The 27,064-nt window shown below is 42.6% G+C and overlaps 1 protein-coding gene across 3 annotated transcripts; it reads left to right on the forward strand.

Annotated features, from left to right (window-relative positions):
- Nucleotides 1–117: 117 nt before the first annotated feature.
- bicdl1 (BICD family like cargo adaptor 1) lies at nt 118–25,803 on the forward strand. Of its 3 annotated transcripts, none has more exons than XR_015086847.1 (11): nt 118–966; nt 2,188–2,403; nt 10,897–11,013; nt 12,596–12,742; nt 14,104–14,283; nt 14,357–14,575; nt 15,537–15,680; nt 16,613–16,743; nt 17,797–17,917; nt 18,394–18,514; nt 20,120–20,267. XR_015086847.1 is itself a non-coding variant. In XM_086031076.1 (11 exons), exons 1-11 carry the CDS (start codon nt 592–594, stop codon nt 20,347–20,349), a joined length of 1,806 nt encoding a protein of 601 aa, XP_085887202.1. In that variant the 5' UTR covers nt 118–591; the 3' UTR covers nt 20,350–25,803. The 3 variants fall into 3 exon arrangements, 2 of the variants coding, with proteins under 2 accessions (XP_085887202.1, XP_085887200.1); XM_086031076.1 differs by lacking the exon at nt 18,394–18,514 and adding an exon at nt 20,294–25,803 and having other exon boundaries at nt 20,120–20,219; XM_086031074.1 differs by lacking the exon at nt 18,394–18,514 and having other exon boundaries at nt 20,120–25,803.
- The last annotated feature ends 1,261 nt before the right edge of the window (nt 25,804–27,064 follow it).

Genomic DNA, 27,064 nt, shown 5'->3' on the forward strand with positions numbered 1-27,064 from the left:
AGAGGTCACACACAACTGTGTGAGAAGCACCAAAATATGGCGCTATCATTGTCAGCCAATGAGATGGCCGCTTGTAACAGGTTGCAGCTGACGTCATTGGCGCGGCGGGAGCGCGCATTCAAGAAGGGCACGAGAAGAGATTGAGCAGGCGGCGAGATCTTCTTTTCGCAATGTCTCCCAAGTAACCGGCTGACATTAAAATGGGGGACCCGGAGCCCAGCGACGGGGTGGTCGCTCACCGACAAACCGCAGCGAAGAAGTCATCCATGTGGATTAATACCATGAAACATTTGATTGTCACGTTTAACAACAGCCAGTGAGTGAGCCGCAGAGGAGGGAGGCGTTGTTCGCTGTGATTCAGTCCGAAGCCGAGCTGACTGCAAGTTAACGACGAGTAGGGCTACAACAAGGATGGATGAATTTTCCATTACAGGCCAGTGCGGTCAGCCCAACCCGGTCCGAGCAGGGTGGGTTCATTCGGTTTAACATTTTAAAAAAAAAGAAAGAAAGAAAATAAAAAAGAGAGAGAGAGAAGCAGTCAGCTCTTGTCTGGCGGCTCGTCCTTCGTCCTGCCGGCCGGGGGGTTGAACCATGTCTGCGTTCTGCCTCGACCTGAGCACGTCCGGCGTGGCTTCAGCACCACTGGAGCTGGACAGCGACTCAATGGAGCCGTGCCACAAGCCCGCAGTTCGCGAGCCCGGAGGCTGCCCGGCTCACCCGCTGCGCCACACCAGCTCCGGAGGCCTTGGTGTGGCGTTGGAGGAAGAACTGGCTATGCTCAGCGACGAGCAGGATCAAGTGGGAGAGCTCTCGGTGGACCATAACGCCGACTTGCTGTCTCTCTTCCGACAGAAGGAAAAGGATTTAGTTTTAGCTGCCAAACTGGGCAAAGCTTTACTAGAAAGAAACCAAGATTTGACGAAGCAATATGAGAAAATGCACAAAGACCTCAACGACAAATTAGAGGTAATGAAGCGATTAACCAATAGATAATGCTCTTAGGTTTCGAGTACGTACAGCACATGGCCAAGGTTTGTTAAAAGTAATGTAAAAAAAATGTGTATAACATCATTTAAGAGTAATTTTCTTTTGGGATGAATGTCTTAGTAAGTGGTACTGCATGTACTTTTTCAGTTCAGTTTTAGTTTGACATAGTGCCTTGCCGTGACAAAAGTTGTCTCAAGGGCCAATTGGATTATTTCTTAGCAAGCTTCTTATTTCAGTGCTTTGTGAAGGCCAGTCATTGAAATTCATCCAATTTACAACAAAAATTATCTCAAGGCACTTGGTGGCCATATGCCCTGATTTATTGGGAGGTCTACTAGCAGGAGTAAATCAAAATGACTTTGGGCAACCTTCTGGTCAAGCTTATCCTGAATTGTATCAGTGTGCTCCTCTACAACATGTTGACAATGAACATGCTGCTTTTGTTCTTGTTTTTTTTTTTTTGTGGGGGGATCCTTCACACTAGCGAACATGGCCCTGAGAAAAAAAACACAAGACTAATCCCCTCACCGTACACAGCTCACTGAATCTACTGTACATCTGTTCAGCCCTTTGATCCATATTCATCCTCATGATGCAGCTCAGAAGTAAGCTGCTTCCCAATATCGAACCCATTGATGTTCTTTCGGGTTTTAACTTGTTTTGTTGAGCCTGTTTTTTTAATTCTTTGTTTACCATGACACAATTTTATCCAGGCAACAACCAATGCATAGAAAGTCCTAAACTGTAATATGGAGCCATTGTTGATTGCGAATTGTCCAATTAATCACAGCTATTACAAGACAAGGATAATCTTTATTTGTCTCGAACAATAAAAAAAAAAGGACACACTAAAAGTAAACAAAGCGACTCAAGGGTCACGTTTGAGAAGAGGTAGAGGGAAGCAAAAGCTTAGCTTGTCCTGCCCCCTCCTTACAATCCAAACAATTACCAATAAAAACCTTTGTATGAAATGACAGTTTAGGTACTTGTTTTGGAAGTAAACTTCAATTTCTTTAAAAGATCAAAGTGAATTTTACTTTACATCCAGTTCTGTTTTTTATATTCCGGTAAGGATGGACCTCTTTTTCTTGATGCACTTCTAAACTGGATATATAACGTGGTGTAATATATACAGATGTTTTCATGGCTGTTGGCACTACTGATATAATATCTAATCTTGTACTGCTTCTCTTGCGGCAGCACTTGGAGCAGGAGAAGCATGAGTTGCGTTGGCGTCTGGAAAATCGAGAGGGGGAGTGGGAGGGCCGCGTGGCCGAGCTGGAGACTGACGTCCAGCAGCTGCAGGGAGAACTGGAGCAACACCAGGTCCAGCTGAGGGAGGCTGACAGGGACAAAACTAAGGCCGTCAGCGAGCTATCCGAACAAAACCACCGATTGCTGGAACAACTTCGAAGGGTGAGAAATAGTGCGTGTACGTGTATGTGTCTGCATGTGTGCGCGTGCATGTACTTCAGATAAAAAGCTTCAGGCAACATGGAAGATTTAATTAGTCCGGGCTTTGTGTCACATGTCCTTAAGTGTTCCTCCACGCTACAGAAACCCTCAACACAATATACATGTGTTCATTTCTTTTCTTCCTGACTTGGTTTTCAGGGTCCCTAAACCAAATTCAGGGCCGCATGCATGACATAAGATGCTCAGCCACATGCATAAGGGGACATTTTGACTTCAGCCCGTCAGTCATACTTCACCCAAAGTCATCAGTGTGAAAGGTGTGCTTTTGAAGATGATCATGCTGAATAATTTAGCTGCGATTGCCCTGCACACCGCAAAATCACTCTGCATATTGACAGACAGGCAGTTATAATGAATATCATTTGTAGGAAATGGTCCCAGGTAAGGACCGCATACTCACCAGATACTTCCAGTATTTGGCTTCATTTCATGACTGACGAGAGGTAACATGCGGAAGGTGTGTTAAAATCGTCCTCTACAAACAAAACGCAGTTGAATTGTGACCAAGAGGGAAATGATTTTTGTCCATATGCTTTAGATGTTAAGTCATGGGAAATAATCAAGATTCACTTTTGAACATTCTCAACTTGGGGTACACAGTAGCAGTGTTAATTTCGTTATGTCAATATTTTTGTGATTTATTTAATCACAAATAGTTTTATTCAGACGAAATTGAAACTAAAATAGAAGTCATTCATTGAGACGATAACGACAACTACATTGACTTGACAATCTTGTCAACAACTAAAAGACGAAACAAAGAAACACAGTCATGAAATCCAATCGGCGGAAGGAAAGATACGCGGCTAGGAGAAAAGAATCACTCAGAAAATGGAACAGACGTCCACCCTCCTTTTGCCTTCACGGTCCCCCCAGACGACAGGAAACTACGTTTGTCATAAACAATATACAAGGTCGCTACATTAATGTGGAACCGTCATTCGTGGGAAGAAAGTGACAAATTTAAAGTGAAGCAACATCAACAGAATGTACATCCCAAGAAGTTCTCTAAGGTAAATTTGCTGGAATTGCTGTAGCATTAAATTGTGGAGAACTGAAAAATGTTGGGTGCATATTAAGCTGTGGTAAATTACAGCAGTTTGACACCATTAGCATTTGATCTGTTGACAATACTAGCTTGCCAAGCCCCCCCCCCTTTTTTTTTTACATTTATTGTAAGCGGATTGGATAATGGATGGATGGATGGATAGTCGAAAACTAATTATTAACTTTTAAGATGGTGGCATAATGTCATTTTAACATTTTTCTTTGAAACAAAGTTTAATAATGACACAGTGTTAAACTACAGTTATGAATTTGTGTGTTATACTTTTGGTATAAAAGTTGAAATGTATGCTGAAAGAAAACCAAATTAATCATTAATTTAGTCGACTACAAATGGTCTTTATTTTAATTGATTAAAATGGGAGGAAAACTAAAATACATACTAAATACTTACATTTTTAAAATTAATTTTAGTCAAAAGACTAGAACTAAAACTCAATTAAAATATCTTGTCAAAAACTATAATGTTCAAATCCAAATGATCTCATCCAAAACAACAAAAATACAAACTATGTCATTTCCATTTTGATACATTTTTGTAGCGGAAGAAAAGCCACACAAGCACAAGGACAACATGAAGACTCCAAACGAGAAAGGCCGTAGCCGAGATTGAATTCCCGAACCTCAGCTGTGAGCCAGACATCCTAACCACTAGTTCACCGTGCTGCCACTTTTTCAGACATATTTCCCCCCAAAATACTGGTGGACTTCCCAATTGTTGGACCTTAGGGGCATTTCACTTTGAGGGTTGCATTGTACTTTTCTTCCTCTACCTCATCTACGCCAGGCTAGTCAGCGGTGACGTGTTTTTGTGTAAATACAAAGAGCAGCATCTTAGAGCAAAGGTGTGATGTCATAGCGGAGTGCATAATTTGTCCATGTTTTGGCCTAGCATGTTGCTGCCTTGCCCCTGCCTGCACTACATGGCAGGGAGGCCAGTAAAGAGTACACATGGCAAAATGCCTCCGAGTTTAGTACCCAAAAGCTGACATGCACATCTTAATCTCTGCATCGTGTGTACATTGATCCTTCTCCTGGCAAATGAGGTCCTGCTGGACTGTCCTGCATGTGTTCTCATCTTGATCAGCTTGTATTATTATTATCATTATTATTATGATTATTATCAGCGCCTGCCCCAACGGCATCCTCAAACTTTATCAAAGACCAATCCATTGCTGTAAGGAAAGTGTGTGCAGATCCATGAAAATCTTTTTGCTGAGTGTGTGAGCCAAGCATATGTTATGGTTACGGTTATTGTGTGACATTCCCCAGAGTTCTCACGATCCATTTCCTTTGCGCAAGAAGATGGCTACCTTGCATAATACAACAAATGAGGTCAATCACAGTGCTGGCTTGTTCCGCCCACTTTCTACTTTTCTAATTGGCTTGGTACACCCCCCCACCCCTCCCCCACATGTCTGACTGCTCCTCATTACCAAGCAATGGGCTGTCACTAAGTGATGTCAACTGTTTACAAGTCTGATTTGATGGCATAAACTCCCCCTTGGGGAACTGCTTGTTAGAGGCATGCTATTTTCATTCGTCCCAGCTATCCCCCAGTTCTAATTGTTGTAGTAATTGGGTTCTGTCTCTGAACCAATAGGATAAACCATCCTCTTTTTCACCGGCTACCATGTGAATAGGAGCTCATTTTGGAAAATTAAGTTTGCCATTGCAACACTGTTTTTGGTTAATCATATTCATGTAGGTAAACAAACCAGTGGATCCATCAATCCATCCATTATCTATACCGCTTATCCCCACAAGGGTCGCGGGCGTGCTGGAGCCTATCCCAGCTGTCTTCGGGCAGTAGGCGGGGGACACCCTGAATTGGTTGCTAGCCAATCGCAGGGCACACAGAGACAAACATCCGCACTCACAATCACACCTAGGGGTAATTTAGAGTGTCCAATCAACTCACCATGCATGTTTTTGGAATGTGGGAGGAAACCGGAGTACCCGGGGATAACCCACGCAGGCACGGGGAGAACATGCAAACTCCACAAAGGGAGGCCGGAGCTGGGATCGAACCCACGACCTCTGAACTGTGAGGCGGACCTGCTAACCAGTCGCCCACCGTGCCGCCCCCTCCATTCATTCTATATTGTAACACCTTGCTTCATTACAATACAAATATAAATTAGCTTTTTTTTAATGGCAGAAGCCCTCTGAGCTATTCATTAATGACTGCTTGTTTGTTTGTTTGTGACTGTGCAAAAGCTATCCAACAAGTTACCAGTTGGGCATGAACAATAGAGGAACTCACTTTAATTGTGACTTGCTCCACGTTAGAACTGTCCAGGCTCCAAGTTTTGCATGTGAGCCTAAAACTGAGCATGCAGGCAATCATTGAAAGGGGACCTCAGGAATAATGTCTTCAGTTGGCTACAAAAGGGTGGCCTTGGAAGCAGGGCGCTCCACAGGAAGTGATGTAAGATGCGACACAGAGGGGATTAGGCTATAATCCATGCTAATAGCCTTGCCATATGCATTGCGACAGTAACCAAAACAACTTAGCCCCTCACTCAAGTTAATTACTGACAACGGGGAGGATAACATATTGATTGAGGAAAATATCTCTGTTGTGTGCGTTACTGCCTTTATTTCTGGCCTGGATTGCCATAAATCATACCGTGGTCTTTCCATGCTGATGTGTGTGCGTGTGACTCTGTGTGCGTGTGTGTGTGTGTGTGTGTCTACAGGCCAGAGCTGGGCACTTGACCCTTTTTCATAAAAATGATCACCCCTCGCATCGTTCCGCCCTCCGCTAACCCCCACCCAAAAGTGTCCGTGATTGACGCCGCCGCGGGAGAGATGCTAACAGCAGAAGCTTTTTAAGGATCATTAGCTGGCTAATTTACTATTCAAACCCGCTGTGGACACACTTCAAACGCGCCATTACTTAACCAAACTGCACGTGCTTACTTCCATTGCGAGCCGCGGGGTTGGTTTTGTCGTATTGTATAATTATTTGGGTCCAACAGACGGCCATAAGTGGCATTCAACAAGTTATTTATTTTCCACGCTTCCCTTCGTTCACGGCCTTCAAAATAAAAGCATACCAACAAACCACTACACAGCAGGTTTGCTACAGCGTATTTCCGGAAGCAGAAGACGCCAGAAGAAGTGCATGAACTCCACCTTGATGTGCCAGCATCATACTTGAGTGCTGCGCGCAGCTTAATACACTCCTGGACACAAATTGATTTGAAACGGTTGAGTTCCAAGTCGGGGGGCGTCGCTTCAAAAAGACAGCGACAACAATGGATATCGTGCCTGCTACAACCATAAAGGGACGAGATGACTAGACTATGCATTTTAATTTTATTGCCAAACTAGTTTGCTTTTGCAGCAGCAACGAGCTACGTGGTGCATCCTCTCCTCTGTGCGAAACTGTATGTCATCGCAACATGTGACATAATGGACCGATCAGAGCAGCAACAATTCCTGATGTGTGCGTGGCGTGTGTTGTAGACAAAGAGTTTTAGGTGAATAAGAAATGCGTTTATTTGAGTCAAAAGTAAGTTTTTATTTTAACGTTCTGTTTTGAACTCTATTCAACTCTATTCTATTGCATGAACATTGGATGGATGTTTGTCCACATACACACTAACATTTCCAAATAACGTTACTCACCCAATACAGGATTATAGTATGCTTTATGTAGATAGCCCTAATGCCTCGCTGTGTCTCCATTGGTAGTGTGCTGTACTTGCTGTACTTGCAAGTAAATGAGTTTGCTCCCATTTTACCCCCTTAGTTGAGAACTGGCAGTGAATCAGTCAGCACACACTTATGAAAATAAGGTCCAGTTTCCATCCAGAAAAGTCCAAAAGAGCTGATGTCACAATTCATTTAGCAGCCCTAATTCTTTCCGGTTACTATAACAACCACAGCACCATGCAAATTAAAATTTTGTGGTGATAAATATATTCTAGCTTGCAGAGATGGGCATTCGGTCCCAGGAACGGTCTGTCCACAAAATGGACGGATCTACGGAGGACGAGAAGTCTTTTTAAAAGGACGGGGACTAAGCAAGGACGGAAGTGGGTTTTCGTCCGTCCCTCTAATCGTCCCTAACCGGGTCAAGTACAGACTTGCATGTTGTGTTGGGTTCTTTTAAAAATCAAGACCACTGTTCTCTTCTGCGATACCACGGAGCCACCTTAATTAACTGCCTGCACAACAATTTTCATGGCCTTCCCTGCAGCAACATTGCACAGGCATAGTCTGCCCTCTAGTAGTTGAACACATGTAATACCTTGGATTACAACACAGGACGCCACACAGACGACTGACAGAACCACACCCTGCCTGTCTTGTGTATGTAAACCGTATTAATGTATGTACTGGGCGTAGGATACAAGGTGCATAGCAATTTTGTTTTGTTAACTAACTGTTAACATTTAGTCCCTTATCCCTTTGCATGCGAAGTATGTCCATGACTGGGACTGGGACATCTCTTGAGCATAGAAATCCCTGTCAGGGCCGCCGTACGACCCGGAAGTGGAAGTCTTTTGTTTCCTCCTAAAATAACCTTGCCTTATTTTGCAATAATCATCTTATTGCAAAATAACGCAATAAAAACTGAAAACTTAATGCATTATTATTTTTTCAATAAAATGCAATAGTATTGCGTTATAAAGCAATCTTAAATATTCTCCTGATGTCCCCTGGCAGGGTCCGGTCTATAGTGACCAATGTGGCAGCTAAATGCTATCTTGGTTAAACAGTTGTAAACAATTCAATCCACTCACGATGCTCCCAGCCGGTAAGTGGATGTGCATAGAAAATTAGCCAGCTAATGATGATAAGCGGTTTGCGGTTTGGATGGATGAATTACCATCCTCTATTCTGTTACAAAGACATCAATATCATAATTGCCTACAAACCATATCGTATCACGTTCGACTGGTTCCACTGGCCGTGCAAGTCGTCTATATAGCACTGCCGTTACTTACTTTAATCAGAGCTCCCGGCGATCGACGGCGTCCGCCATTAGCCTACCTACTAAAATTCCAGGACATCCTCCGCGGTCTCGCGACACCCTCACGTGTATATTCTGATGCATTAAGTTGGCTAAGAGACAGAGAATTGCATTAAAAAAGGACAGTGACGTATCCGCTCCCCCGGTTTGAAAGGTAGAAAGACTCAACAGCGTCTAGTGGTAGAAACACAGTTATGCACTCCCGGGCTTAATGGGTTAAAAGGATTAGGATGATTATTTTTATGAATAAGGATGGAGGGACAAGGGCAGAAGGGTGCCCAGGTTGTGGACGGAGGACAGAGGACGGAGGACGGACTGGCAAAGAAGGGTCAAGTGTCCTGCTCTGCTAGCTAGTTTCCCTTATGTTGGACTGCACTAAATGTGCTGTACTTTCGGTCTGTGCAATATATCAAAAAAATATCATCATTGTGATATTGGTCCGTGCAATATGAGTATCGCAAACATGTGCATTAAGTTTCATATGCACATCGCATCGTCTACTGAAAATGACATCACAACTGCTCACAACGACCAATCACGGTTCAGATTCAGAAAACAGGTCAGCCGTGATTGGTCGATGTGAGTAGTTGTGATGTCATTTTCAGTCGACAGAAGACAAAATGGCCGCCCCCGGAGATGGCTAAAAACGAGTGGATTAACTCTTATTCCACAAATGCGATATTTATCAGAATGCCTTTTTTCAACTAGTGGGCTTGCATAAAACATATTCTTGAAAAAAATATGTTTGTGTTGACTTCCGCTTTAATAACACTAAAAAACTTTGTAACTTTGTTTTACTCATACCACTTGACTACACTTTTCTTTTGCCATTTTCGCCACCATGATGAAAAGGGGCTAATGATTGCCGGACTAAGTGAGCAGACGATGTGTCAGTCAGCCATGATCTCTGTCAATCTGTCACCGTGTAGTTAACGGTCTATTTCTGTGAGCTGACCCTGAAGTGGCCACGACAGACTGCACATCTGTGCTTCGCAAAGAGGAGAGTGTCATGCAGCTGTCACAGATACCGCCGCCGACTATGTCCTAGTTCTGTATCTGACTGAACCTAACTGTTTTGGGGCCCTGGTAGTTCAGTGGCTGGCTCTTATGATAAACCGAAGCAAACGCACAAGATATTAATGCCTGTGGGATTAGCGTTCGTGAGTGCAAAACATTCTGCGTCATATTGAGAAATGTTTGAAATACTCCGGGTACTCAATTAAGCTAATTGAAAGGTGGAAAATATTAGAAACAGCACTCTGTTGTTCACCACTGTAGCATTGTGGAGATGTTGTGTGCGGTCATGTGACTGCCTGGCTCTGTGAATGGTGAAATGGATGCAGTAAAAATAAATGTTTATCTGAGTTGTTGACATGGGGGCACATAGTATTTGTGTTTTGTGATGTGTCTGCTGCATGCTCCACATACACAGATCCACAATAGTTGACAATGTGTTATTTGAAGCTTGGTGATGAAGTGCTGCTTCTACGATCAACTCTTTCTGGGTGCTTGTTTTATGGGGTTGAGTGTGGGCTATATGGTTAAGCCAGTACTTGGGATTCAACATTTCCATTCCCTAATAGCACCACCAGTTCAATGAAATTGCATGGAATAGATACTAAATATGGTAACAAAGAAGCTAACACTAACCTAGCTTTGCCCTTCATGGTCATTGTAAGGAAAGCTGTACTGTGCATTTTCCTGAGATAGAATCGCACCTCCATAGTCAGAGAGTCTTTATTAAGATGCCGAGGAACTGTTTTAAATTGTGGGGAAGACATGCATTACGTTTCTTCTTCTAATATTTCCCATACTAGTCATAGGTACTTATTAAATAAAATGTATGTTTTCAACCGGGACATCAAGTTCATGTACATGTTTAGATTGCATTTGAGTTTTTTAGTCAATTGAATTGAGTGGGTGATTTTAAAGCCGTTGCTGTTGGTATGCCAGTGATGATCGCATAATTGGCAGTCTCCCGAGTACAAGTTTATGCTAATAAAGGTCGGTCAGGTGTCGTGTGGCCTGATCCCATAGAGTTTACCGACGCAAGCAAGGATGCGACAGTACTTGATAGCACAACTACTTGAGCAGGAAACTACTGAATGGAGTGATTGTAGAAGTAGGCCTTGACATTTTGCTCGAGAAATGTTGCTTTCGCAGGAACGCTTGTTTTAAGATTTACAGGAACAGAATTGGGTGGGAGGATTGACACACAGCATAAACAGCACAGCCGAGTTTCCCGTCAGGGGCAACAACTAAAGTTGTAGTTGATCCTCATCTACGTCACTATGTTACGGAGTACATGCTTACGTGCGCGTGCGTATTTTAATTTTTGCTATGGTGTAACTTTCTCTCTCTCTCTCTCTCTCTCTGTTCAGGCTGCAGAGGTGGAGAGGCAGCTATCCACTCAGGTCCATTCATTACGGGACGACTTCAGGGAGAAGAGTACGTCTACAAGGCAGCACATGACACGACTCGAAACGCTACAAGCTGAGGTAAGTCATTTTCGGAGCAAAGAAAATGACCCAGTATGTAGGGTTCCACTTGCTCCAGCAATACTGGGAAAAAATGACATTTTATTCATTCTTTCTGCTACAATAATATGAAGACCCTGACAGGTGGCTGTTTAACAACAGAAATACACTTTGATGGTCAAATGATTTTGAGGCGGGGGCGGAAATAACAATTTGTTTCCAGTGATTTTAATGAAGAAAATGTCACCAAGGAAAACCGATTTTCTCACGGTGACAGAGATTGGCTGTCACTTGTGTATTATTGCATTTGAAAACACTGGCGAGTTACAACTAATGTCAGGGCATTCTCATTCTCATCATTTCCTGTCTTTCTTTGTATCTTGCTCACTTATTCTTCCCTCCTTCCTGACTGGAGCAGCAAGGACTCGAAGTGAGTGATAAACGGGTGTTGTCTGGCCTTATGCTGCATGCTGCATGGAGCTTCCTTGACAGTACACAAACAAGGATATGAAGGACTGAATTTGAGTTGAATTGATGCGCAATGCCGTGAACAACGAATGGAAACGGAAAGAAAAAGAAAAGCCAAAGATGAATTTCGACACTGCTCTCTTGAAATACCAATTTCTTGTCTCGATGGCAATCCCAATCCCTGTTTTCAGAGGTCAGGCATGAAAAAAACAAAAAAAACAAAGAGGTGCATGAGATGTGTTGTGGAGTCAGTCATGTGCTTATGTTTCATTGAAGCCACATACAATAAACCAGTGATGGACAGTAAAAGTAGTTACTTTAAGATTCTCTTTAAGATCTTCTCTTTCTTCCTTTTTCTTTCTCTTGCTTTCTCTTTCTTCCCTTTTTCTTTTCTTTCTTTCTTTGTTTCTGTCTGTCTGTCTGTCTGTTACATGACACCAAGGAAAACACCCTGACCGCAAAACCGGCACTATAATTGGGGGAAAGAGCGCCTTCTATTTTTAACTAAGGTGCTGCAATGTCGGGTGCTTCCACTTTTCATATGCGTACATGATGATGATGATGATGATGATGATGATGACTCCTGGCGTTTGATCTGTGTGAGAAAAAGACTCCTGTGGCCTTAAATGTCCAGAACACCGCATGTCACACAAGTGGCTGATTGAGGTGTAAGTTGCGGCAGTGTAAAGTAGGTTATCAGATGTAGGTCAAATCCAGAAAGGATAAAACGATCACCCACTGTTGTTCATTCAACGTGTATATCTGCTCAGGCCAAAACAATCCAAGTCCCGCTGTGAAGAATATGTTGACGGGAATTTGAAGGTCGTCGCTTGCTGAGTCAGCTGATATTAAGCGTTGTGTAGGCGCTACCGTATCACTAAGACATTCCTAAGACGAGGGTGGCTATCGCCGCCTACGCTTGTGCTAGGCAACGGGCATTCTTAAGACCAGTGGGAGTACTTTTTAATCTCGTGTAAGAGCCCAGTTTGCCTGAAGACGGGACGGCACAATATTTCACCTTTTAATCAAGTCTGCGGGTCTGCAATCGACCAGAAAATCAAGACAGTCCTCTGCGTGTACCCATAATCCTTTTGAATGGGGTGTCATTTCTAACCACTGATGCTGAACATGTTAGATTAAGATGCTGTCGGAGAGGAAGATGGAGCTGGAGCGGCGGGTGCATGTCATGTTGGAGGAGAACGAAGTGCTTAAGAATACTGTGGAAGACCTCAGAGATAGGACGCTGGCGCTGGAGACGCAGTGTCACGAGAAGGACCTACAGGTACAAAACTTGCTAACGACGTTGCACTGACACGCTGTGTTTATGCATTGGAACCTTATAAGGGTTGTACAATTTGGAATTGAACCACAATTTTGGTGTATCATAGTTGTGTGTATCTAGGTTGTTTAGACTTTTTGGTTTATGTGACACTTGACATATCTGGAATGAATGAAACAAAAGAATATATCGCTGGCGTCGAGCCAAAAACGTGTACCTCCGAAATAGTCACTTTTCTGGAGACAGCAAAAATGGCAAGTTTGTCCAACCAGTAGCATTGAAACGTGAAAGAGAGCAAGCCACTTTCAACGCTTTAAATTGGTCTATAATGTGTAAAAGTAGAGGTCCCAGACAGAATGCCCATTTTGTGGACGGTCAGACGGACGACGAGAAGTCTTTTAAAAAGGATGACTAAGCAAGGATGGAGGTAGGTCCCTCTAATCGTCCCTAACTGGGTCAAGTACCGGCTGACGTGTTGTGTTAGGTTCTTTTAAAAAGCAAGACGGACTGCTAAGCCTGCACAACACTGGAGTGCTCTTTTTCATGTGCGTTCCCTCCCTGCAGTATTGTTCTCACAGGCATAGTCTGCCTTCTAGTGGACGCCCATTTCACTGATGAGGAAAAAAAACCACTGAAAGCTAGGGTTGTGCAATTCAATTACAACTACAATTACTACGCTGTATGATTACAAAATTGGCAATTATTAATATGCATTTTTATCCAAATGACTATGTTTGTTTACACACATGGCAATCATACTTGAATTTATACATTTGCACCTTTTATTTTATTTTATAATAACTAATTTTGGACCGAAGGAATGTAAGAACGGAAGCGCTTTTAAAGGACGAGGACAGACGGGGTCGGAGGACGATTAGTTTTATGAATAAGGACGGAGGGACGAGGACGGAAGTGTACCCAGGTCACGGACGAAGGATGGACCGTCAAAAAAATGTCAAGTGCCCAGCTCTGTGTAAAAGTAAAATCCACGTGTGTGGACTGATCAATAGTATAGATTTTTGAAAATATATGAAATTCACCAAAATGTGACTTATGAGGTTTTGGCCCGACGCCGGAGATATGCTCCTCAAATCACTCACAATACTTGAGCATGATGTCATGTTGTCATCTCGTAGAACTTCTATCGAACATTGCAACATACTGTGGATTTACTCCGTTTATTTCTATTACAATTGATAAGAAACATGCATTTAGCTTACATTGGATGGTTGTTTGTCCACTTACACACCTAATCGGAAACAAGCGCAATAGACAATGGGTGGAAGTTGAATTGGGGGCAGAATAGAGTGTGTTACAACAACTCTGGAGGATCTCTAAACTATTTGTGGTTATTTTATGTTAAGTTACGTCAGAATCAGGTGGAGCTTCAGGAAGTTCAGTTGTCCTACAGGCAGCTAACGGCTCGGCTAGAGGAGCTAACGGAGGAGACCAGCCTGCATAGCCTCACTCCACACCAGTCCAGCCTGATGTGTGAGATCGAGCAAAGCATGGAGCAAGAGGAGCAGGAGCAGGAAAGGGAGCAGGTAAACCTGCCCCAAATGTCAGCCGCAGGCCACGCAAGGCAGTCAAATTCTTATTTCGCTATTCCCTCCGTAGCTGCGTCTCCAGCTGTGGGAAGCCTACTGTGAGGTGCGCTCGCTGTGCTCGCATCTCCGAGGGAACGACGTCACAGACTCTGCGCTGTCCACAGACTCTTCCATGGACGAGTCCTCGGAGACGTCCTCCGCCAAGGATGTGCCAACTGGGAGCCTTCATGCTAGCCTGCTAGAACTACGCAGGCTAACACAGAACCTGCTGGATGGCAACGAGTCGACGGTACCAACGGAGAGTTTACCAATAGTTGACCAGTTTTCGACTGTATATTTTGCCTTGCGCTTTACTGCTCACCCTGCTAAAGTCCGCTGCAGAGATAGGCTCCAGTTTACCCGCGACCTTAATGAGGACAAACACTGTAGTGGGTAGTTGGGTGGATGAACGGATAGTATAATTTTGGGGGAGGGAAGTATATCGTTATACTGTTGGGAATTCAAGTTGTTGTCTCGTTCACGGTACTGCCTTTCCGACACGTTTTACATTCTGGAAATATTGATATATATTATGAATTATTCATATGGAACATGACAGACTTCATTTACAACTATAACAAAACCAGTTGCCAAGAAAACGTTTTCATGTTGGATAATGTTTAAAGCGGAAATCAACCCAAAACAAATGTTCTGAGCAGACCCACTAGTTGAAACACGACATTCTGATCAATATTCCGTTTGTGGGATATGAGTTAACCAGCAAAATCCACCCGTTTTTAGCCATGTCAGGGGGCGGCCATTTTGTCACTTCTGTCGACTGAAAATGACATCACAACTGCTCAGGGGTCAGGTAACGACCAGTCACTGCCCAGCCCGAGAAAACAGTCCAGCTGTGATTGGTTGTTACCTGAGCCATGAGCAGTTGTGATGTCGTTTTCAGTCGACAGATGTGACAAAATGGCCGCCCCCAGAGATAGCTAAAGACAGGTGGATTAACTCTTGTTTCACAAACGCAATATTTGTTTCAACTAGTGGGCCTGCATATAGAGCATACTCTTGGAAAAAAATATGTTTAGGTTGACTTTGCCTTTAAAATGGATTGTAGCATTAGATTCTGTCAGTTAGTGGCCCAGTAGATACTGTCCCTGGATCCAATTTGGATACTAAACTTAAAGTCCAGTAATTGGCCTTCTAGGGTATATTATAATTAAATGAACTTTGAATCCCTTTCGTGCATTTACTATTGAAAGGGTTCTCGACGCAGTGACGAGGAAGCTCTGGAGGAACAAGTGAAGAAGATGGGAGAAGAGCTTAGAGAAGTCAGGGAGCTGTATGCTTCTGAGCAGGACAAGACGCACAACAGCAAAGAGGAGTTGTTACAGCTGCACAATCAGGTTCGTGGAGAAAGTAGGGTCCATTACTTGGACACCGTTGTGTACATTGGCCTCGAGTGTTGTTGATTTAATGACATTTTTCACAGCAGTCATTTTGAAATAGTCAAAGGAAAAAAAGAGACTCTGCTAAGCAGGATTACAATAAAAAAAAAATCATCATAGATTTCCGATAACCTCTGTAAACGGATTAATTTTGGTGAGGATTGGGATAAAGTTCCAGATACGGGAATGTATATATTTTCATTGTGGTACCAAGAGAACCGTTGTGGAATCATAAGGTCACCAATTGCCTGTAAGATATGCAGAACCACAAATTAGCTGGCAAATGAATAAATGACCATAAACACAATGCCTCATGAAAATTTCAGCTTTGGCGTGAAGGTCGACGCTCTACTGAGTGATATTCTACTTATAAATGGTCATTATAGAATTCATAAAAGAACATGTACATCAGAGTAACATATTTATGACAAAAGCAGACAAATACACAAATCTGTGAAAGTATTACAAAATATAATACACATCGTGCACTTTCTAGAGGGCAAACCATTTTTAAGGATTTATTCATTTCATCAGCAAAGCAGCTGAAATACACAAATACAATGTGAGTAAAAACTTTGGTAATGATGAGTATACTAGAAATATATATATATATATATGTATGTATGTATGTATATACATGTATGTATATATATATATATGTATATATACCGGTATACTGTATATTTATATAATATTATCATTTTAAGAGACTTGTTGAGAACCCTGTACACCCCCCCCCCTTGCTGCCTTAGAGGTGAGCTCACCTGTATGCGTAATCATGTTCATTTCATGCCACATTGACATGACAGTCATGTGACAACATCGTAAAAGCGTAGTCTTTAAACTAGAGTTCCACTAATGTCCATGTTATTTCCCCATCAAACCTACAGATGGCACTGCTCTCAGTAGAAATGTGTTCCCTCCAAGAGGAGTCTGAGCGGATGAGAACCATGGCGGAGGTCCGAGAACCCAGCGAGCAGCTTCAGAGTGCCATTAAAGACAGAGATGACGCCATAGCCAAGTATGGTTCCTGAAAAAAAATATATATATATATGGAATTTTATTATTTGATGAAGGCTTCATTAATTGTACATGTGTGACTTGACTGGTAGATGAGTAATTATTAGTTTAGCTTGGAGCTGAAAAATGCCCCTCTATATTGATACAGTATATTTCACTTTTATGGCAACATTTTCCACACACGGTTACATTAATGCGGGGTCCAATGAGACGAAATATGCAGAGGTGGGCAGTACATCATGGAAAGGCCGTCAAGCCGTCACTGACGGACGGCCGTTTTGCTGGCGAATGATGGTAAACTTTGAAAAAACCGACAGACTAAGCACTGACAGAAGTGGCTTTTCGTCCGTCACTGGAATGATCACTAATCGGGTCAGTACTGATCGTCCGTCACTGACAGACTCCTGTTTTTCTGACGACTGACGGAAACAGGGGCAGATTAAAATAGTCTCACCCTGAAAAGTTGTTCTCACTCGTCTTTGGAGGCTGTGGTATGGTGCGTTACAATTATGTTTAGTTGTGGTTCATTTTTCTGCTGTCTTCTTTGCTTAAATGAACCAAAATGGCGGGGCAGTGTTCAGTTGCTTCCTTATTCACTTTTTTCCCCCTCACACACTTATCAAATGCACCGTAACACAGCGATTCAAAGAGGAACAAATATGTAAACAGGGTAGAGAGTAAATATTATTTACTCAGGCACAATGTAATGTGTTTCAACATGTTCATAAGATAATAAATACAAAACAATATGCGATCCCCAAATGGATACATAAAATACATATTATACAAATGCATGTAAATAAATGAAAATACTAACTGTCTACTAAATCAAGTAGTATTACTGACAGTAATAACCTTCTGACAACCCAGATGATTATCCAAACTTACACTTGCACATATGTGACTTACTCTGGAACTTTCAGTATTTTAGTCTGGAAGAAAATAAGTGGCGACAGTTGGTAAAAGCAATTTTGTCTCTTTTTCCATTGTGTGAGGCCTTTTTCTTCATGTAGTACGCCATCCCCATCTTGTCACTGCTGTGTGTGTCTTCCAGGAAGAAGGCAGTGGAAATGGAGCTGGCCAAGTGTAAAATCGACATCATGTCTCTAAATAGTCAGCTTCTGGATGCCATCCAGCAGAAGCTCAATCTGTCACAGCAGCTGGAGGCCTGGCAGGTGAGTTGTCATGATGGCGATGTTTCAATCAAAAGCTTGTAGTAAGCTTTCATCACCTCTGCACCGCCCTTTAAGTTCATGTCTCTTGTCTGGCTCCCTGGTCAAAATTTTGGAAATCACTCGCTTAAGATGGGTACACACGTGTTGATTATTATTATTTCTTAATACTTCTACTGTTTGTGCTGTAGTCTACTCGAGATGTGCAACAACACACGCCTAGTGTTATCACCATGAAGAATTGCACACCCACAGAAGAGAAAATTCAAGACGTTGTTGACTTTGACCAGAAGGAGAGAAAATGCTGAAATTCGGCCTGATTATTAGTACCAGTATGTGTGTACCCTGCTTGAGAAGCCCACTTTTTTATTTTATTTGATTTTTTTTAATGTGGCCGTGGTCACAGTGGTTTCCTGCCTGCCCCCTCCGTCCTCCTCTGTAACTAGCGGCTCTTTGCTCTCTCTTCTCCCTGCCCACAGTTTGCATCCTCAGGGCTCTTTACCGTTTGGCTCTTGTGGTTTCTGATCTAGTGGCCTTTCTCAGCCTCCGTACCACCCTCTCTCCCCTGTGGTACACCCCCCCACCCCTCCCGCCTTAGAGGTGAGCCCACCTGCAGCATCCCATCACTTTCATCCACTCTGCACTAACCCTCTCATGCCATGCTGAGCCATCCCATGCCACGGGGAAAACGCCCATCCCAGCTCAAATGTTGTGACGAATGTAACCCATCAGTCTGTGTTCACCTGTCTCCACTGTTTGTAAACCTGCAACCTTGACCACACGGGTTTATAACATTTGGGGCCACTTGGCCCAAAACATTTAATCTGAATCAAAATGATCTGTTATTTGAGATCCTATTTTTTGCTATCCAGGATGAAGTAATCTGTCTGATTTTTATGCCGTTTTTTCAAAGCAACATTGGATTGGATCGCCCTGATCCTGATACTTTTTTTCAAGATTAAAAAATCCGGATTACAAATCTAAATGGGACAACACACCACAATGTGGGCTACCAGTAATGAAGAGCCAATATGTTTTAAATGCTAAAGTAACCCTCATCCCCTTCTGTTCATGATTTCTTTTCAGAACACTCATCTAAGACACAACAAATAACAAATATACATAAACATAAATTGTGGATATTTTGAAGAAGTCTTAAATTAAAAAAAAAAAAAGGCTAAATGTCCAATAGTTAACAAAATAAAGAATATTGTTTTTTTTAAATTAACATACAGTGATGAATGACAGAACATTTTAATATATGATTTCCGTTTGTTATTATTCTTGAGGGGGGGGGGGGGCGGTCAATATTTTAGTTTAGAATTTGCAAGAATAATTTGTCAAAGATGACAGAAGTTATTTGTAAAGATCCTCCTGGTGGCCATATGGTGGGATTGCAGCAATAGTTTATAAATACCGAACTGAATGTCTAATCAACATTTACATTTGATCAGTTAATCAAAGTTCATTTTAATTTGAATCTCCTGTCATTCTACAACTGTACAATAGAAGTAAGCAGAAAATTTCTACTCAACGGTCCATGCATGCCCTGTGCAGTGGTCCTAGTACTTTTCTTGACAAAGGAACAATAATGGGCTAGGAATTGCAAAAGTAGTACACAATGTGATGTCATATACTGTATTTAATGTGTGTGTCTGTGTGTGCAGTACATACACTTATTGATCTATATTATAATATGATAGCAATGATATCACAATATGGCGATTATCGATATATTGGCCAATTCAAACAGCTAAAACCTGTGGAAAAAGTGTTTTTGAACATTAAACATTCAAAGTAAATGCAATAAATTCACTCATTTGAGACAAATGTTAATCGTAATATTTCTGATCAAATTATGAAATAAATTAATGTTCAGGTGTGAGGCAAATTTCTTTCTGATTTATTTGCAGTTTGAAAATTGCATTCTACCACATTGCAATGCCAATTTGGATTCAATTGATTGTTCAACCCAACTGTTTGAATACAAATTCTAATTGGACCCGGAAAGGTATTGGTTGACCTTTTGTGAATTTTGCCTTCCAGCTCCTCGCTAGAGAAAATGTACGAGTGAACATTGACCAGTTGGACATGTGCATTCGGACGTTCCGAGAAGGTCAAATGACGTTGAGCTGTCACGGTGGCTGTTTGTGAGGAAACGTTGAACTAAGGGTAATGACGAAAGCTTTCTGTGCCTGGCTGCAGGACGACATGCACAGAGTGATTGACCAGCAGCTAATGGACAAGCACCAGGACGAGTGGCGCCGCACCCCGTCGTCCGCGTCCAGGTCGTCCGGAGCTCTCGGTGCTGCTCAGTCGTCCAGACGAGCGCTCCGCCTGTCCGACCGCGACCGAAAACTTTTCTCTTTTTTCAAAAAGAACTGAGAGCGGGAGACGGACGCAACAACGCCGGATGGCGTGGAGGAGAAGGGTGACCGCACAGCACAGGGGGGGAACTACGCAGCCAAAGACGGGCAGTGGGGACACACACCCACACACACATACTCAAACACACACACTGGTATGGAACAACGTTTGAGCATTTATTCCATATCCCTGCTGTCCGTGTACTGTGGCGTACTTCCACAACTAGATGACATTGCTGCACTCTCGTGGGACAACTGCATGACACTAGTGGCGGCAAGAAGGTGCACTACTGTACTACTAGCACTATTAAAGCGGAAGTCAATCCAAACATATTTTTTTCAAGAATATGTTCCCACTAGTTGAAACAGGGCATTCTGATTAATTTTGCGTTTGTGGAATGTAAGCTAAGCAGCAAAATGCACTTGTTTTTAGCCATCTCTCGGGGCGGCCATTTTGTCTTCTGTCGACTGAAAATGACATCACAACTGCTCACAGTGACCAATCACGGCTGACCTGTTTTCTGAATATGAGCCGTGAGTGGTCGTTGTGAGCAGTCGTCAATTCATTTTCAGTCGACAGAAGACAAAATGGCCGCCCCCAGAGATGGCTAAAAACAAGTGGATGAACACTTATTCAACGAAGGCAATATTTATCAGAAGCCCTGTTGCAGCTAGTGGGCTTGCATAGAACATATTCATGAAAAAAAAATGGTTGCGTTGATTTTTTGCTTTAATGAAGGGCTAGGCATGGCCTTGTAGACATTTATAATGTCACAGCGTAGTACATGTGGTACAACTAGTGTTCACTTTTGCCTTGCCAGTAACATTTGTTGTCCTACTAGTGTGCCAAAGTTGTCCGACTAGTGAAGACACGGAGCAGAGTAATACATGGCCCTCAAGCTGCATATCGTCAAGGATATGGGCCAAATGTTGAAATGGTTTTGCATACGTTGAGGTTTGTGAGGCTTGGCTGGCTTGTACTTTGCACTTTATCTTTCCCAACGCTCCTTGTCTCATTGTGATGATTGGCTCACAAGGCCACATCCAGTAGATGCGCTTGGAAAAGGACACTTGCAGGACGTGATCAGGGTCCAAACGTTTACTTCTACTGACGAAGGTTTCCTTGTAGTGCCTCTGAGCCATGGCTTCCTCCCACTGCCAAGCCTGTCAGGGACTTGAAATGCTGCAGCAATGCTCACGTTTTGCCTCGTGTCAGGCTAAGGGCGCGCGCGTGCACACGCGTGCTGGGCGCGGCCGAGCAGCTGGAACGTGGTGACAGCACCCAACTCTTACTTGATTGCTTTAGGAGCTTTTTCTTTTGTTTGGGAGATGTTAAAACACAAGGCCGCACAGAGTTCTATTTTACATTGGAAGAATCTCACGGCATGCCACCATACAACAACAAAAAAAACATACAAAAAGTATATACAGTGAATCCCAGCATATTTGCGCTTCGGCCTTCACTGGTTCCCTCTATTAATGAACATACCCGGTTATTTGCTGGAAGTGGAAACCACAAGCCACAGCCATGTCTTGTGTAAAAACAAAAGAAAACAAAAACAAAACAAAAAGCAAGGAGAGGCGCTTCGTTTTCAGGCCATGCCCTTGTCGAACAGAAATCAAGTAGTTTGCCGCCGTCTTGTAAAGGCAATGACAAACTTTTTCAGGTGGCCATGAATTACTTGCGGTTATTCGTATTAAAAGTGGGGGTTCACTGTCCCCTGTAAAAATGATGACCTCATCTCAATTTGCTCAGTGTGAAATCTGGCCTATTTAATCAAAGACAAACCCATCATTATATTGTATGAATGGCAACAGGCTTATATGCGCAGCTGAAGTCAGGGATGGGCAACTTAAATGCTGTAGGGGGGGGGGGCGCAATTTTTCATCTGTGCAACTGGGGGGCCACGTTGGGCCACACACTTCCTAAGCAGGCTTTGTGCAAATGGCTCCCTTGCATAAAAAAAACAAAAAAACAGCACATTAAGTGCAAGAACTTACTTTGTGCATGTTTTTGAAAAAAAAGCAACTCACTCAAAGATTTTACATTATACCACCATATTTTTCTTGGCCTGCATGTCTTTCAGAATGCCCAAATTAATAGGATGACAGGTGCGCAATCTATCACAAGAGCCGTACATCAAATGAAGCCACTTTATGCATTTGTAAGCACTGGACAAATGCATGTTTTTGGAGGACACAAATTTAGTAACTCTTCATGCACTTCAAACGAACTGTCAACGGTTCTTGAGGGTGAGGACTGCTCTTTGTGTACTTTGGAGATCGGCGTTGTCGTGGCGACTTAGGTTTCAATCTCTCATGGCTGATAGCGTCTCCAAGTCAACAAGTCAGACAGGTTTGCGTTTGAATTGGTTGAATTTATAATCTGCTTCTAAAAGACGCCATGATTTGGACCTCATTTGGTCCTGGCCACAGCTGCTGCTCTTCCTCTCTGATGAAGAAGTACAGTGTTGGTGTTGGAGGTGTTTTTGAGCGACCCCTGCCATCTTGTGGTGAACTCTATTATTACAACTTAAAACCGCTCAGCTCTATTTTCATTTTTAAAAAGGAATGTTGTCGCGGGCCGCTAGTTGCCCATCCCTGGTTTAAGTGTGCCTTCTACTAAGTCGTCTAAGAGAATTGAATTGCCTGCCTGTCACTATAAATCACTGGCATTCATGGGGGCAAAAAAAAAAAAAAGAACAATTATTGGTCGGAAATAATGTTTTTTGTGAAAATGAAAGTGAAAACAAATAATAATGAATGGATTTGCCACAGCACACCTGATGATCCCTCGTGACACACTGGCTGTCCGTCACTGCCATCGGGAGCTCCGCAAATGATTTTCTCATTAGCACACGTGCACTTTGTCATTTTCTGTTCTTGCTTGACCTGATGTGCTCACAAAAGAAATTGACATTGACCAGCGACGCCTTTCCGCGGAGGCTCAAGTTTTGGGAAATAGCGCTTCCTTGGTGGAGGTCCTCATCGATCCAAACGGGTGCTCTTCAGCACTTGAGCTTTGCTCTGACTTTGGATACTTCGGATACTTTCCATTCCCACCGCTTTGAGGGAGGCCTTCGTGTTGATCGCCGACATTCGAATAAACCCGCAACTTTCACATCCCTGACGCATGCATCATGTACTTATCGATGGGACGGCACGCTCCTCAAATTAGTTGAAACGTTTTCCTAGGTAACCAAATTCTTCCAATGTTTACATGAGAGTGAGAAGGAGGACAAAAAAATGTGACATTTCATATCATGGGAAGATTGACTTGAAACAGATCCTACGTAGACAGTACTATTTTTTTAAGGGAGGGGGGGGGGGGTAGGGGGTCTACCTCCATCTTCACTGCTTCAATACTTCATGAGCACTTTGAGTTCTGACTAAGCTGTCGGGCTTCCGTTGAGGTGGCGTGCGTGTATGCATACGATACGTGTGTTTGTGTGTGTGTGTGAGCGCGTGTGTGTTTTTGAGCTGCTGGCTTATACAGCTTGTGCGAAACCTATGCAGAGATGTCATCTCAGCCGGTTGTTTGAAGGGAGAAACCCAAAGAAGGAGTTTTTTTTTATACAGTATATGAAACAAGTCTCATTAGGTCTGGATGAAGTGAATATTTATAAAGAGAAAATACATAGCTTTTCAATAAAAATGTGTTTCTTTTGGTTTTTCTTTTTTTTTTTTTTTAGACATGAACCTGTTTTTTTTTCTTTTGTTTGTATATGTGTGTATTGTAGGGACTGATGAGATGTGGCAAGAGGAAATATAGTCACCTACGTGGCCTCATAAATATTTCATATTTTAATGCCAATCCAAATGATGTCAATCATTTTAGTCACTCTGCACTGGCCGCCAGTCAATGTTTAAGAAAAAAGACATTAACAGTGTCGTGTCAAAACAGTCTTTGCATTCAAGATTGATTATAATGGTCAACAGCAAATGTGAATCAGAGATGGCTTTATCTGTCCCTAAAAGTATTTTGGACGCGGATTTAAAAAAAGGTATTTTCCTTTTTTTTCTAGCACATCAGGTTTTTAAGATATTTTCATTTTTTGTTTTTAGGTTTGACTTGTAAAAGCTTGCGCGGTATGAATTTTAGTAACCAGGGAGCCAGATGAGGTGGCTCGGGCATCTGATTAGGATGTCTCTTGGACGCCTATCTGCTGAGGTGTCCCACCGGCAGGAGGCCCCGAGGACGACCCAGGACACGCTGGAGAGATTATGTCTCCCGGCTGGCCTGGGAACGCCTGGTGATCCTCCGGAAGAGTTACAAGAAGTGGCTGGGGAGAGGGAATCTGGGCTTCCCCGCTGAAGCTGCTGCCCCCGCGACCCGACCTTGGATAAGTGGCAGATAATTGATGGATGGACATTTCAGGAAAAAAAAATCCACCTGTTGCTGAACCTAACTCTTAACTCATAAATATGATAAAAAAATGTTTTACATATTATTATTATTATTATGCGAACCTGATGTGCTAGAGGAGAAAAGGTGAGGGAAGATTAGGGATTAGCACTAAATCTCATCATGAAAAGTTCACTTGCATCTCTGATGTAAAAATTTGCTGACCAGTGGTCTTGTGTTGTATTTGAAAAAGCTGAGTGCTTAGGCTGGGCCATGACTTGTTCGTCGGCTAGCAAAAGCTGCTTGTTGACTCCTTGAGTCATCATGTGCATTGAGGTCAAGGTGCTCTGGGAACACACGTGTGCTGGGGAACAAAAGAGAAGGAGAAATGAGCCTAAAATTGAATGTAATTTGCGCTACAATCACCCTGCATTTTTTTTTCCATTTGCTTTTTTGTCCTTTTTCTGTATGTTGTAGTTTTAGTGTGCTACGCTAACGGTGTGATGTGATGTTAGTGGCTGAGAATGACAATGGTAGCATCCTCCTTATGGAATATTGGTTTCTGTCTGCTCTGTTTATATTGATAAAGCCATTCATGATGACTCTTTATGAAGAGTGCCTTATTATTAAAGACTAAGTCAACCCCAAGAAATTATTCGCAATAATGTGTGCTATGTGCCTTCCCTAGTCTAAACACAACATTTTGATTGATATTGTGTTTGCGGAAGATGAGTGAAGTTTGCAGTCGGAAACCCTTAGCGGAAGCCTGTTTAAAATCAGGTGGACCGGACTATAGGTGGGTACTATTTTTTCCCCCCTGAAAAAAAGGGCGAATGACGGACAACGGAAGGGTAGCCGCGCTGCAGACGAATGACGAATAACGGATGCTCAATTTTTTGTAAAATAGCCAACTCTGGTTGTTACCTGAGCCCTGAGCAACTGTGATGTCATTTTCAGTCGACGTATTCAGTCAGATTCCACCAATTCAATATTAATCAGAATGCAGTGTTTAGACTGGTGGAGGCGCATAGAACATATTGTTAAGAAAATGTTGGGGTTGACTTGCCCTTTGAAAAAAACAAAACAAGTACACTGTTGTTGATGGGCATGTATGTTACAATACATTGAACATGTGACATCGGGTGAAATGTTCCAAGAATAAATGCCAGTCACGTTGTCATGTGTTTCTTTTCTTCAAGCAGCGAACTCCATTCGATTTGAATCGGTTGTGTTTTGCTTACAACGCTGGAGAATGTTTGCGTCATTTTCCAATTGAAAGCATTTTTATAATTTTCAAAAGCTGTTTACAGAGTAGTTTGTGTGATGAATAACCAATTGGGCAATTGTGAATGTGACACAGGCGCACCATTGAGTTTGTTTTCTGCTGCCTGTGTGTCGACTTGGTGTTTTTGGTGGGCCTATTGTGCGGCCTATTGAGACGTTCCTTTCACAACCCACTAACAGCACTTAGAGAACACTTCCAACTATTGCAGATATTTCTCATGCACTTTTCAGAGAAATTCATCCATTTTCTGGACCACTTGCCCTCGTCGCTGGATGCTTTCCCTGATGACTTGGAGCCCTTGGATTGGTCGCCAGCCAATCGGCTGCATTTGACAAGTGACTTAAACAATACTGAAATTGGGTCGGCAGCACAGATGCCTTAGTGATTCACAAGACTGCTTCACAGTCGCGTACGAGGTGGTCACAAGTTCAAATCGTTCCTTGCTTGCTTGCCTACCCACATTCCAAGAACATTCAGCTATGGGCTAATTGAAACCCTAAAAGAGGGCCGGGCAAACTTAAGCACCCCAGGGCTACATTTGATTTTTAAAACAGACAGACAAGCCAGATCATTCGTAGATAACTGTAGTCATAAACCCTGTAAAATGAGTTAGGTAAATTATTCCTGCTACTTTTCTAAATTACGACCAATTGTTTAATAAATTGTAATTTTGAATTATTTTACATTTTCATTTTTTTTGTAATTAGATCAGTTATTTGAAGAGAAATTTAAAAAATAAAGCATGTACCATACAATCGTAACTGCGATTATCTACTAAAATGAATTGTAATAAAATAGTAAATCAGTCATTTTATAACAAATAATTTCTTACACTATTGTTATATGTATATATGTACAGTATGTAAATTGTTTTATGGGGTGGGTGAATTTTGTGATGCTATGTATGAACGTTCCAAAATTCTTGATAATGTAAATGCTTGGTGGGCGGGATTAAAGAATAAAGTGGGCTGTTTGTGACCCCCAAGCCTTAATTTTCCCATGGTGACTGACTGGCAACCAGTCCTGGGTGGGTGTACCACACCTCTCACCCAGTCATCTGGGACACCCTCTAACGCAGGGGTACCCAAATCTGGTCGAGAGTGCCTATCCTGCCTGTTTTAGATGCTTCCCTCCTCCAACACGGGATTCAAATG

Source organism: Filicampus tigris, chromosome 5 (genome assembly GCF_054856515.1).
Source record: "Filicampus tigris isolate MCC_2025a chromosome 5, RoL_Ftig_1.0, whole genome shotgun sequence".
NCBI lineage: Eukaryota > Metazoa > Chordata > Actinopteri > Syngnathiformes > Syngnathidae > Filicampus > Filicampus tigris.